General features: G+C 30.2%; 2 protein-coding genes across 5 annotated transcripts in view; one reads left to right on the top strand and one right to left on the bottom strand.

The window, feature by feature from the left end:
- LOC112688589 overlaps positions 1–15,355 on the bottom strand; it is a 98,868-nt gene that overhangs the window by 59,180 nt on the left and 24,333 nt on the right. Inside the window, exon 1 of one of the 4 annotated variants that reach the window (XM_025561867.1) lies at positions 13,691–14,252. The exons of the other annotated variants lie outside the window; for them this stretch is intronic. The gene's annotated coding sequence lies outside the window, so the exon portion shown is untranslated. Of the gene's footprint in view, positions 1–13,690; positions 14,253–15,355 lie in introns of those variants that run through there. 4 annotated transcript variants of the gene reach the window in all.
- LOC112688591 (transcription factor Adf-1-like) lies at positions 311–1,525 on the top strand. The gene is made up of 3 exons (XM_025561868.1): positions 311–440; positions 574–724; positions 840–1,525. Exons 1-3 carry the CDS (start codon positions 311–313, stop codon positions 1,243–1,245), a joined length of 687 nt encoding a protein of 228 aa, XP_025417653.1. The 3' UTR covers positions 1,246–1,525.

Genomic DNA, 15,355 nt, shown 5'->3' with positions numbered 1-15,355 from the left:
CCATCGTCGCCGTCGTCGTCGTCGTCGTCGCCGCCGCCGCCGACGCCGCTGCTGCTGCTGCTGCTGCGCTGCTGCTGCTGCCGCTGCTGCCGCCGCCACCGCCGCCGCGGCACTGCGGCAGTAGTGTAACCCGGCACAGGTGGTCCGCGCGTCGTTTGGCCGCGTGCTACGAGCGAAACACAGCGAACGGACGGCGGCCCGGTCAGGCAGACGGCGACCGCACGACGGACCTGAGAATATCTCGAAAACAACAACCATAGCGCGGCGACAGAAACGGCGACGGCGGCGGCGGCCCGGCGACGACGATAACATGGAGGAGCAGTTGATCAGCGAGATCGAACGGCGGCCCGTGCTGTACGACAGAAGCGTGCAGGCGTGCAAAAAGATGTCGGCCAGGGACGAGGCCTGGCGCGAAGTGGCCGACATCATGAAGCAATCCGGTACGCAGCGAGTCCTTTTGAACGTTTCAACTGACCGCCGTTGCAGCTGCGGTCGCGCATTAATAATATCGCATTGTACACGCTATTATGTAAATCATAACTAATTTGTTTTCGTTTTGTTCTTCGTTTCCAGAGGCCGAAGTCAAGAAACGATGGCGTACGCTCCGGGATTCGTTCATGCGGTTCCACCGGTTGCAGAGGACGTTCGGGCCCAAGGGCAAGAAGAAAATGTGGATCTACTACAACGAAATGGCGTTTCTGATACCACACATCGAGCCCAGAGAGTAATAACAACGACATAATAATGGGCCCAGCTGCACGCTCAGCAGCGGTCTAGCCGAGGCGCCATTGTTTGCACACACTAACGCGCGTTTCTTTGCGCATTTCGCTTGTTCACAGTTACAAGATGTCCGGCGGCGGCTTTGACGGCAACGAGTACAACGACGACACGATGGACAACAACAGCCGACAAGAACCGCACACCGCCGACATGGTGTCGATCGCGTCCGACATGTGCGAGGCCGAGTTGACCACGCCGCCGAGCACCGGGTGCCCGTGCTACAATGGCATCGGTATTCACGTGCAGAACCAAGACCCGTCCATGATGATGATGGACTCGCCCGCCGTCAAACGGAAACGGCCGGACGAGTCATCGGACCCGGTGGACGACTCGGACGAACACTTCGCGCTGAGCTGCGTGGCCGCGTTGCGCCGTCTGCCGATTCGCAAAAACGCCGAAATGCGCATGAAAATCTTGCACATGCTGTACGAGGCGGAGTACGGCGAAGAACCCGCGACGAGATAGATCTTCGACTCACATTATTACTATCACTACCTATTTTGCATTATTGTATTATCATCTCATGACTTGTACATTTCATTATTATTATTATTATTATTATTATTATTATTACTATTATTATGAACCTACACTACTACACTCCACCTATTTATTGACATATTGTAATACCTATTAATTATTATTACGTGTATAGATTAAGATACATTAATATTACCAGTGTATTGTAAAATTTAGCTTGTTTATCGTAATGAGATAAAATAATATAAATATTCTTTTGTACGTACATGACCAGTTTACTTATTTCGTGTGCGTCGTGTCCCACAACCTTTGTACAAACCCGTGAACATATTAAATATGTTTTAAAATTAGAGAATTAATTTAATTTCTATCAACTCTACACGAGTTACTATGCGTTTTGTATAGTAGTAATTAGCCGATATTGATTTGAGTAATCCAAATAGTGCTGGTACGTAAAATTAAAATAATAGAAAAAAATAATAATCCTCACTAAATTTGCGCATTGATACAACGATATTATTAAAACTAAAGTTAACTTTTAGAGTAGAGTCCTAATACAACGTGTTCAATAATTGACACAATTTAATTACAATACAATTCCATTGCTAGATGTTCAGTAAAAATTATTATGAAATTAATGATAAAAAAATGTATTTTCATAAATACGATATAATTATATTTTTAGTTAGGTATTATAAAAATAAAATTAGATTTTTGATTAGTTTATAATTTCAAATTCAATATAATTTGTAATGAGTTTATTAGAACTATAATTATTTATAAAAAATGCACGGTTTTAAATTCGAATTTCGAGGAGACTGATTAAGAAATGCGATTTTCTATAATTATTCGCTATAACATAAAATATATTTGAGATAATTCATATCATAATAATAATTATAAAAAATATAATTTTTTAGAATTGTATAGGTTTAATCATAATTAAATATATCATAAATGTGGTAGGTATTTACATCATCATTATAAGCTCCTAAAGGCCAAGCCTTGTCTTTGTAGTCATTAATGTCTGTCACATTTAAATCATAACCTGTCGAAATATTTCTAAACAGAATATGTTAATAACCAAAGTATCTTGAAAAAAATTTATCTATTCACAAATTTCTAATTTTGATTTTGAAATTAATTAAAATGAAAATATTCGCTTAAGGAGTGTTGTAGACAATTGATTTATTTAATTTATAAATAATCTATCTTATCCAGAATGTTCAAATTCAAGTTTTATTGTAGTCACGTAAAAAATATCGACTTAAACTCAAACTTTATACGTATTTCAATATACCAACCTCTTAAAAGTTGCAAATCTATGTAAAATGTATAGTCAGATGTTATTCGGCTTGCATGGTAGCTTTTAAGCTTTATCAATAAGAGCTCTAAAGTAAGTGGCATAATTTCAAATTTTGGAACCAATATTTATTATTTAAACAACTATTTCCTTTGGATCACAGTTATTTACCAGTCAAGGTAAGTCAATACCGGCTAATTATTAACTATTTCAGAAATAATAAGAAATGTTTCATTAACTATTGACATTATTACTATTTAGACGATGATTTATGTAATAATAAATACGATGATATTTTTAATACCAATACTAAATCCATTGAAGTATAATCATTAAGTATATTCATCATAACATTTTTAAGTCGTTAAAAATAGATTTTTCTGTTTTAACGGCTTGAAAACTTTATAACTCTAATTTGTTGTATTGTTTTAAGATTTCTTTTATGATTTTTAATTTTAAGATACTTAGTTCTTTACTGTTATTAATCGTTTAGATATTCTAACTCACTTTATCATAAAACTAAACAATTAAACAATAGGCTCAGGTGCTGCCTTATCAGCTGATCCTTTCTAGGTGCACTACTGATTACTAAACATGTAAACCACTGTAGTTAACTTTGTAAGTTGAAAAGTTTTTGTAAGTTGAAAAACCGCTAGCAATTATTATATAGTCATTTATCGATTTTAGCGTGCATAGCTATGACCTATGTGCTATAACATAATACAGAACAAAATGGGACGCATTACTTTTGAGACAAATGCTTTATGTGCAGTTAGCTATAATTTTTACCTTTACGTTTAATTGTATATATTACTCTTAATTTTATTAAATTAGAAATGGAATTTATTTGTTATGATATTGGTTATGATAATGGTTATTTTAATTAGAAAACAAATAAGAATTAAAATGTAATTAATGTTATACGTAATATGTTCAAATATTAAAAAGATTATTAATTATAATCCTCAAATACAGTTCAGATAATTATAGAACTACTTGGGTATTATTTTTGGTGTAGATTGCTTGTTTTTGCCCGTTTGCTAATTAAAATATATTTTATTCGGATGTATTTATTAATACTTTATTCGATAATTAATTAACTTCAAGCTTAATTTCAGATGTTTAAACTAAAATTTACCATTTGTTAATGAAAGCAATTCGGTTTGATAAGTTTTTGTACTAAGTGTTTTACAGTCATTTTCTATCATTGTACATAAAATATATGATTATATTTACGAGTTCTATCGATTAATTTTTTATATTATTTTAGAGACCACTGAGGATTTTATATATAAAACAAAAATAAAAATGTTACATCAAGTGATCGTATTTAATATACAACAGAATTTTATTTTAATCTTTAATTCATGTGTTGAGTATTAAAAGTTTTTATAATAATAGTTTTAATTACGTACCTAATTTTTATTACGTAATTTAGTTTATCATGTTTCGCAAGTTAATTTTTACTTTTCGTGAAAACGTGATTAGATTACAATGTTTGAATGAAGTTTGTTTGCTATCAAGAATTACCAATTATATGAATAAATAAATACAATTTTTCGTGATAAATAATTACGATACTAATTATTAATCGGTTTCAGATTTTTGTTAAAAATATTTGAACTACTTACTTTAACTAGTACTTATAAAATTTAAAATTACATTGTTTTCTAATAATATACAATTAAAAATATTAAAAAATATAATTTTTTGAAAAATTACTTGTTTAGGTTAGGTACTCATTATAACTAAATTGTGTCAATGAAAGAAATTTACTTTTTAATAGTTTTCGATTTTTTAATATTACCTAACATCAGTAGTTGGCATTCACTCGCATAGGTCCACTTACATGCTTACAACATGTAATGAATTTCGTAGTTTCAAATAATTTTCATTAATTTCTATTAAATCTACACAATATAAATAGGCATCACAATAAAAATCATTTTTAATAAATTTAGGAAACATTCATCATCTGTTGACTTTAATCAATATTCTGTTGCTAAAAACGTATTTAATTCTGTTTCATAATAACAATTTTCTTTATAAAAAATCACTCCGGTATGCCCAAGTGTGCGCTAATACTGAAATAATATTATACATTTGTATCTATTACAATATTACTTGTTATATTTTCACTGTATTTTTACTTTATTTGTTTGAACAATCTGAGTTAAGATATTTTTATTATTGATTATAAAGAGTATAATAATTATAATAGGCTAATGTAAATTAAATGTGTCTGATACTATGCTGATTACGATACATAGTAGGTATTGTTACAAATTACTCTGTGTACACATATTTTTACAACAAAAAATATTATACTGTGTGACAAATAGACTAATCATAGTAAAATTTATAATTACTGATTAGAAAAAAATATGGTATTATTATAATAATTTTATAGTATTAAGTATAGTATATTGTTGATTTATAAGTGTTTTCATAGCTGCTTTTGACATGCATATTTACGATTTAAGCAGTTTCAGAATCTTTGTAAAAGTTTGTACGATTCTTAAATATTAAGAAGTATTTAGTCCTTTAGTTAAAAATATTATTACATATAGATACAGTTATATGTAGGTCATATAAGGTTTAATATATACAGTTACTGTAGTTATTTTACTCATAACAATCATAATTATAAGTTTATCAAAACACACATTCTCAGCTTGAAAGATAAATAGGTCTTAAAGCACACATAATATTGTTTAACTTACATATTAATGACATACGTGTGATCAGTTGACTTAACACAATCTAGCTTAAATTTATTCGAAATTAACTTTTCATACCTGAATAATTCTTTTGTCATGAAAAAAAAAACATTACACATTAAAGTATTCTTTGGATGTCAATGAAGGCATGAATTGAAATGATTGTTCGTTCAAAATTGGTTTAACTACAAAAATAACAATATAATTTTGAACATTTTCAAAATATATTAACCCAAAATAAAATATACATCTCATGTATGTTGAATAAATTAAGTAAAACGAATAATCTAAAAAAAATTGTTTTCCTTATACTTAATTTATTATTTATAACTCCGTTAAAACGTTGTATAAAGTTTACAATGCATCACTTGGTATGTTCATAAATTAACTTGTATTACAAATTTAAATTAATTTAATCAAATTAATACACATAATATCAGTGTTATAAACGTTTATTATTTTCTTACGGAATTCAACTTAAATTATTTTTAACTCTATTTTTAGGGTTCTTTTCTTTTATTTTTTTTTTTATGAATTTATTACTTTATCATTAATTAAATTATAGCCAAAAATTAAATTAATAGTAAAAACACATTTTAAATTTGAATAACTTACTTAGGTTTTTCTACTAAAATTAATACCATGGTTTCCTATAAAATGGCCTTCTTATAAAATATACTTGTTACTTTAATTCTAACAAATTGTCTAAGGACAAGTTGAATAAGGACTAAAACTATAAATATCTTAATGAGTCAAGTAATTAATAAGTTGACATGGCTCATTTGCTTTGAGAGTTCGTAATATAATTATTAATCAAATTGTACTTTGTATTTTCCAAGCACGATACCGTTGATACAATAACTTTATTATATTTTTTTTATACTCTTGAAGTTGGATACTATGATTTGCTTTCCTTTGTCTTACTTAGTAGTCAATTATAATCAAGTAGTTAAGCGGTAGTTAGGGTTTTGAAAAATTAAATTTTTTTCTGTACAAAAATCAATTTCAAACATTTTTGGACTGTATATTATTATAATTAACTTTGGTGAGATAAAGATTATACAGTTTGAAAAAAAATTCACGTTAAATAAGTTGAAAGAAGTTGAACATCTATTTCTTATAAATTAAACCATCTGATACATCTGTAAAAATACGATTAAAAAGCATGTTGTACGAGTGGTCATAAAATAGAAACAGTGAACACGGTTTACAGTACCTTTAAATAAAATAATAAAAAAATTAATTTAATATTTTTATTGCTTATAAAAAGTAAGCATATTTTGAAAATGGTGTTAAACGGTTTTGAATTATAAATAGGTACTTTAAGAAATATTATTTATACTCGGTAATATTCAAAATTAGAAAATATTATTTAAAAGAAATTATGAATATATTATCTTCGATAAGCATTACACATGATTATATAGCAACATTGATTGAATTATGTTTATTACGTACAAATAACAGATTTTAAAATTATGGCGAAAATATTTTTAAAAAATAAAATTTATATTTATATTTTGAACTATAATTATATGGTATAGTACAATTATGAATTCTTCAACTTGTCGATAGAACTTCTCAATTTCTCTTAGTCCATAATGATTTGCAAATAATTATAACGGTTAGACATTGAAATCACGCAACCAAATATGTATAATTCATAAAACAACATGAACCCTAAAATAACATTTTCTGCAAAACGATTATAGTTATAACAGGTTTTTCGTAATAAGACTATATTCAATACCTATTGGGACACTTTACATTAAACCCGTACGAGTCTATAATACGTATGATGCTAAAAAGGTAAGATTTAGTAAAAGTATTAAGCATTTTGAGCTACTTTTTATGGTATTTAATTTATAATATAAATGATATCGATCGATGTGACGTCATTGGTTCCACTGCAGCATCATCAGTGACGTCAATAACAAACATCGAGCGCTGTTGCACTGAAAAGGTCAACCGGTCAAATTCAAAGTACCTATGATATTATTGTAACGAAATACAGAAATATAACGTAAGAATCTTAACTCTATTATCCATTCAAAGTATTTAGGGTTGAATTTAAAGTGTTAATCGTCTGACAAGATATTACAATATATAAATTAGTTATTCGTTTACCTGAAACGTTATAATATTCTAATAAGTGTATAAAAATATAATATCATGCAGATGTACAGTCTTAATAAATAGGATTTGCTAATTGTAAATGGTCGGTTAATGGGTCTACATAGCCCCACGACCTTTCCATATTATTCATTTAGTGAAACCTCTAGGGACACTCTTTATTTTATATATACCTATACGAGTATATATATATATATATATATATATATATATATATATATATGTGTGTGTGTGTGTGTGAAATATGTATAATAGGTAAAAATGTTTCATTAAAAAAAAAAAATGAGTAATATACTACTTTGACCTTGTAGGCAATTGTTGGTAATTTTTTATTTTGTAAAGAACTTAGTACAGGATAAAAAAGCAACACTATGACCAAAACACAGTATTAATAGTATCAATTTAATTTAAATAATACAGTATTATACTTTTTCATTCATTTATAGACAATAACAATACGCGCATTAATTAACTCGTATCAATTTAATTAATTAATAAAAATAACCAAATGCATCATCAAATAATTAAATAAAAATAATCTATACATTTAGATGTAATAGGAACAAATTTGTCAATGCAAATCTTGAGCATCATGAAAACGTTTATGTATAGATAAATAATGCACTAAAATAACAAATCTCATAGGTACCTAATATATAATATAAGATTAGTAATTTTCTAAAATGTTACTATTCTATACATATATACCTAACATCCCCAAGATTTACCACTTTAAATTTAGATATTTATGTTGTTTGATATTGTATACCAGTTATTATATTTAAATGAATATTTTTATTTACTTTAATACTTATTAATTTTGTATTAGTATTATAAGAGTGCACAGACATTATTGGCAGGGTAATAATTTAATTTACATTTAATATTAACAACAGATTTGGATGGGGTAACTTAATTTAACTTAATAATTATATTTTTTCAATATTCTTATACATGTATTTACCGTTTACGAACGTTTCGAAGTGGTTAAACATAATATGGTTAATTATTACTGTGATAATATTGAATATTTTGGTGAGGGAGAGAAGGTTCACAGAGTAGTCAAGTGCCTACATTGACTACCCCACGCGCACGCTTATGATAAGTATCATTTATTATTTTTAAAACGTTTTCCAAATTAATTTTACATGTAAGCAATCGGTAGTAAGGTAACACATAATTTAATATCTACTACAAGATTCAGTTGTTCAACATAATTCAATTTCTTCTCAAAGTTACTTTTTTAACGTCACTCAAATTTATTAACTTAAAATTCAAGTTAGGAGTGATAATAAATATTTGTAGTTTAATAGTAATGCATACATAATTCTTATATTTTATGAAATACACAAATACATAGTGCGTGTATTAACTAAACATTTTACGGATACTGGACTTGACACGCTTTTTTTTTATAATTGTTGTATTATGTTGTTTTTAATTTTGAATAAACGATCTAGAATATATACATAAGTATGACCAAATAAGACGTCCTTGGTTTTAAAATACTATGTTACTCTAATTCGGGTACCTTTATTCGTATACAATATACATATATCGTATTGCTCCATCGATTTATTCAATTATCGGCTGAATGGTTTTTACTATTTAGTTGTATATAGTTTCTCAATATATTATATCTTGCGGGCAACCGATAATAACCGTTTCAAATATCACATTTGATACATAAATATTTTATTTTCTCCATTTAAATTACTGTAATATAGGTATGATCTTTCGAGCAACGTACCTATATAAGCAATTTATTACGCCTCGGATGAAAATGGATTGTAAATAATTGTTGTGCTAATGCTATTTGAATTACACGTCATCAAAATTGGATAAAGGCAAGTACCTTCCTACTACTATTTTGTAGAGAGGAGAGGCATGAGTAGAAATGTATTAAACACTATTATTTTTATTCACAATTCCATTATGATTCGTGACGGACATTAAACAAATATCTATTTGAATACTAAATGCATGTTACACGGGCTTATGCGTACGCTGGTTGAATATTTGGCGAAACTATTTTTTGTACGTCAATTGTGGCAACGATGTAAATACTGTTTATTCTATAATATACATTGAAGTACATACCTATACAACATATCATGCTATACATGCTTCAGTTCTGATTGAATTTAACTTCAATTCGTTCCATTAATAATTCATTTTACACTATTAATGTAAATGATAATCTATACTAAAATGTTCCAAATATTAAAATGCAGTTATTATTAATAAATAATAGCTATTTAGTTATCCTAGTTTTTTCAAAAATAAATTATATGTAGGTGAATTAAAAAAAAAAAAAAATTGCAATAAATTAAAATTAAATGTACGTTTTGAGTAAGTAAATTTTCAGATTCATACATAAAATTATTTTTTTACATGTTTTACACCTTTTAAATTATAATCTAATAAACATATTATTGATATATTATAACATATTATTATATTAGAAATCGCCAGGAAAAAACATATACCAAGTCATTATACATAATTATTATCCATCTTTAAATATAAATGCACATGGTTTTAAATCAAAATGTATTAAGGTAAATTTACATAAGATGATGGATAAACCAAGATCAAGTTTATCTTCACAGCGAGATCCCATGAAGTTTTTGATTATGTAACTGTGATAAACACGCATATAACCACATGTACTGATGGACCCGTGTATTTATAAACAATGTGTATGAAGTTCAGAATAATTCATTGAAAATAAACAGATTTCTTGACAAATGATAATATCATTAGGCCCAAGTTGGATTGAAATAATTTGTCAATTTATCACTCTAAGAAAACGGAACAAAATTATTCTCTGTAGTTCATTTGTCCTATTACGAGGTCGATAAGTATACGACTATAAAAAGTTGGTATTTATTATCATTGTCATAATTCTTGAGAGGAACCGCAAGGCAAGTTTTCAATTAAAGAAATGCACTTTTTCGCTAACTATATTTCAGTTGTCACCACGTACTGACCTTGCGAGTTTTTATTTTTTATTTCCTTATGCTAATTAATCACCAAAAATTCTACCCGCATTACATTTTTATGAGCAAAAGATATTAACAAAAGGATTTGCGTCTAGAGAAACATCTTCATAAAAATTAGCAGCACAAATTATTTATAAATTTTAATAATACATAAATGCCAAGTTCATGGTCGTAGTTGTGGTCTGCTGCTCTTCACTATTTTTTCTTTCTATAATTTCAACCATCGTCTGTTTTTGATGTACATAATTATACTTTACGGATAGCACTAACACCATTGAAAGAGGAGGCACAAGTCGTGCGAGACGAGCTTCTGAGCTAAAGAATTTAATTTGTGTAGTACACCCATGTTTCGTGCATAGTTGCAAGAATTTATTTTGTAATTGATAACTACTTCGTATTGTCGTAGGCGTTACCAACATGTTACGATCTTTGATGATGCTTGGTCGTTAGTTAGTTATAGATCATAGTTCATAACATTAGTTCAAACCAAAAAATGAGTAAAATACTTAATGTCTAAAGGAGTATAGACCTTGGTAAAACGTCAACAAATTCGCCGTTAAAATAAAATGTGTAAGAAATAAATACGATTTAAATGTCAATATACTCCATTCATGGTACGTTATATATTACTTGCCTTTATTATGTCGATAATTAAGCATGAAATAATATTGTTTTTTCTTCAAAAAGTGTTTTTTGTGTAGGATGTAAAATGTACATTTAGAATAAGAATATTGAACAGAAACTCACATACCAATTAAAATATAAATAAAATATTTTTTATTGTCTTCAGCTTAACTTCATGCGATAATTCGTGTGGATATATATCAAAATCTGGTGTTTACTTATTCAGTTTCAGGTTACCAACTATAAATGCATCACATAGTATAATTTTAATATTAATCTTCAAGGTCTTAGTATTAGAACAATTTTTAATAAAAATTTAATATTTTTCAGTTTTAATGAAAAAAAGTTTAACTTATTCCTATGGATAGATATAAATTAAAACGCATGTCTTTATTTAAAATGTATAAAATATTATTTACTTTTCGAATTATAATATACTTAAAAATCAGTTTTGTAAGGATATTTAATTAATTTAAAACCCTTAAAATATTACCCCCTTGTCGTTTTTTTAATGGAAGTATATAACAAGAAAAGTATAATTTATAAACATATATTTTATCAAACATAAAGAATTTGAATATTAATAGATTTATGATTAAATAATATTTTTATGATTAAGAAAATTGATCATGCTTAAGGCTAGTAAAAGCCACAAATTATCTTGGACACAAGAAAATTTTAAACGTTTTTCTTGAAAAGAATTTATGGAAATGCGCGAAATTGAACCGGATACAAATTGCAAAAAAAAAGTCGATTACTTGTGACCCAATTATAGAAGGTTTGCAATGGCTTCGGTGTCGGTGTACACACATTTTCTTCAAAGCGCCGACGGACCACCAATCGGCCTTGACCGTGCGCACAACAAACGAAATTTACACATCTATACTACTCCTATAGTAATTCCATGTACATTGTATACCATGAGAAAATTTGAAGATATATAATTTTGGAGTACTAAATGGGATTTATTAATTTTTACCTGGAAATGAATTAGCTTTTATTATAACATATTTACTGCATAGAATTCGTCACTTTAAGAAGATAATACTGAATGAGAGACTACCTTTGAAATTATTCAAACCATGTATTTAATTTCGAGGATATTGGATTATTAAAATTATTGATGTTGATAATTTTAGACTTTAGATATTGTTATTAAATAAATAAATTTGTTTCCCTTGAAAATCAAAGTATATCTCAATAGCTTTTTTGACAGAATAATAAATTTTAATATTTTGTAACTTAATATATTTACGATAAAATAAAAATACATGACTGCGAAGTATATTTGTTTATTAGAAATTGTTCGTAGAAAAATATCATAAGCCTTTGAAACTGTGGAAAAATTCTAAATTTCAAAATATCTGCGGTATTCGTTCTGTAAGGAATTTTATATTTAATATAAGACTTTTGTGACTACATAATTTTTGAACTGCTATTATGAGTGTATTACCGAAGTTGCGAAAAAAAATTTTTAATGCAAATAATTAAATATTTTTTTATCTTTTATAGGTACCTATCAAAGAAAGATCATCGATTTATACAGCTTAATTGTACATCAGTAATACTGGCAATATTTTCTCTTACGATGTTGCATTTTACTAATTTTTTGAAATTATATCAATAATTCTACTTTTAAATTTTGTGATATTAGATATTTCCAATCAGTATAAAATGTAACGTTCTTCGTGTAATCTAATTACTTAACTAATTTGTGTGCATGATTATCTCAATATTCAAAATATTAAAGGTTCTTTTTCTATCAACTTAGGATACCATTTTAAGTCTACGAAACCTTTATGATAAAATTGAATATATATAATCTATAATTCATGGTTGTATATTATAACACATCTAAATGATGCTTGTCTACTATTTCAGTAATAAAATAAATAATTCGTGTGCACTCTGTAGTAATTAAAATTGAAAACATGTATTCACTAATAAGTACAATAACATGTATATACATATTTTTTTAAAATATTATGACTTAATATTAGATTGTTGATAAATAATCGATATTGTTAATTTTTCGATTAGAAATGTCAATCAAAAATGTATGTATGATTTGTGACCGACACAGGTGGCACGCACGTGTATTGAATCAAATCGTTTTCCTTTTGTTGATTTGTATTTTTTAAATAATTTTGAAATAAAACCATGTTGAAAAATTAAACAAAGACAATTGATAAGGAAGTATAGGTAAAAGTTAGAATAACGCTGCATTCGTACGCTACTGACTACACGCGTATAATATAGGCATATTATGACCACACACAATGTTAACTCGCTCAAGACTATACCACGCTCGAGAAGTACGATAAAATATTTCCGTATCGTATTTTGGCGGTTTGCGCGGATACGCGAACCGCGGACAAGGATTAATAAGGATAATGGTGTACGTTGCACCACCGACTTATTTATATAATTTGTTTACGTTGCGATTCCGGTGGAAGTATAACGCGCGGATAATGTTTGTACAACGCACGTGCATGCGTACGTAACAATATTACACTTGATTGTGATGAAACGGGGTGCGCGTTGCAAATCACACACGACACACAAATAAAATCGCGAACAAGGGCGCGAAAACACGCGATCAACATATTATACCGATGTCTTATGTATATGGTTAGAATATTTACCGTTTAAAATGAGATCGATTTCTGATGTGCGAATGTAACGATGGTTGATGTCTAATCAGCATCGTTCGGCTTATGGACGTTGGAGAACACATGCATTCGCACACGCGCGGCGAAAGTATAGCGGAAAACGTTACGTTCGTTACGGAAAAACACAAGAGGAGAAATGAAAAACAAAAAAAAAAAAAAAAAAAACCAGTAGAAACAAAACAAAAACAACGTGCACGCACAGCGGTAAAACAAAGCTATGAGTAACGCGCGTTCGGATGCGTCTCTCGCCACCGGATGATTATTTATTGTTTATTATTTATTATCATAACAGTTCGGAGGAGGCCTGTGCAACACACCACGCGACCACAGACAACAGTACGCGACAACGGCGGTAACGCGTGTGTCTTCTTTTCGTGAGCGGCCGGTTATGTGTTGTTGTTACCGGCTTCGACGGCGGCGGCGGTGGCGGTGTTACGAACGCGCGCTAGCGCGCGCGCCGCGTGTGCGAGCGTATTACAATAACGTGATGTTGTTGTTTTGGTTGTTGTTGTTGTTGTCGTTTCGGCTGTTGATTTTTTTCCCCTTATTGTTCTCCTTTTTTTCTCTATGATCTTCTACTCGCTCGTCTCCGGCGCGACACGGCGATCACACTCGACGATCGTCAGATGTGTACTCGTCGAGTACATCGCGACACCTGGCGGAACTCGATCGACAACGATTAACCTTTAAGTTTCCAAGCTCCTCCTCCTACCCCCCCACGTCTAGGAGTGATGATGGTCTCACTCCTCATCGGTCGAGCACGAGCAACTTTTTTCCCATGTCACTTTTTACCAAGTCGATTTTCAACCGGAGGGAACGTCGAACACGATCCGCGACGATGAACTTGAGCGACTTAAGACTCGTACTTAAGCAGTTTTTATACGGTACATCATGGTATCCACGACGTGATACCACGGGCTGTACGGACGTTGCATGCGCGACCGGGTACTCACCCGGTACGATCAGACCGATAACGCATCGTGCGTGGTCAGAACACCACGGCAAGTCTCCCACCATTCTCGACCACAGCGGATCCGAGGATTTTTGCGCGTTAAATTATTATTACTATTTTTTTATCCGCACGTTTTTCCTCGTCATACACGTGGAGTAATCCCACCAAGTATCCAAGTGCACTATTTGTATACTATTTACGTAAATTACAATCTCCAAGCGGTAGGCACACACACACACACACACACACACACACCGCCAACACGTCGTCGAAACACACGGGTGTACGTGTACTCATTCTGTACTCATCATCACACCACATAATAATAATACACAAATCACAAGTTCGAGCAAAACTTACACACATACACGCTACAAACTTGTATAAAGTACAATGTTACGTACGAAAACGGTTGAGTTGTGTTAGATCGTTGAGAACTGCGTGCGATACTTCTAAATTATATACGCTCGTTCCACAAACCTAGACGTGTAATACGGCGTCCTTTGTTCCACACGATACCAGTTATTTATCCGAAACTCGTACACGTTGGAATTATGCGAAATAATATTTTTGTTCTAAAACCTGATTATGTGGATGGACGTGCTTGAATTGTATTTCGTTATTCGGGATACAACTGAACGAATTTTAGGAGGTGCCATATCTGCAGCACTTACATAAACAATTAT

This window comes from Sipha flava, unplaced genomic scaffold, assembly GCF_003268045.1.
Source record: "Sipha flava isolate LNK unplaced genomic scaffold, YSA_version1 39_pilon_pilon, whole genome shotgun sequence".
NCBI classification, from domain to species: domain Eukaryota; kingdom Metazoa; phylum Arthropoda; class Insecta; order Hemiptera; family Aphididae; genus Sipha; species Sipha flava.
This window is presented reverse-complemented; position numbering and strand designations above follow the sequence as displayed.

Excerpts from the sequence above, each read along its gene's own strand:
- LOC112688591 (XM_025561868.1), top strand. The coding sequence starts at position 311 with ATGGAGGAGCAGTTGATCAGCGAGATCGAACGGCGGCCCGTGCTGTAC. Across the intron at positions 441-573 it reads CGACATCATGAAGCAATCCG|AGGCCGAAGTCAAGAAACGA; the intron begins GTACGCAGCGAG and ends CTTCGTTTCCAG. Across the intron at positions 725-839 it reads CCACACATCGAGCCCAGAGA|TTACAAGATGTCCGGCGGCG; the intron begins GTAATAACAACG and ends GCTTGTTCACAG.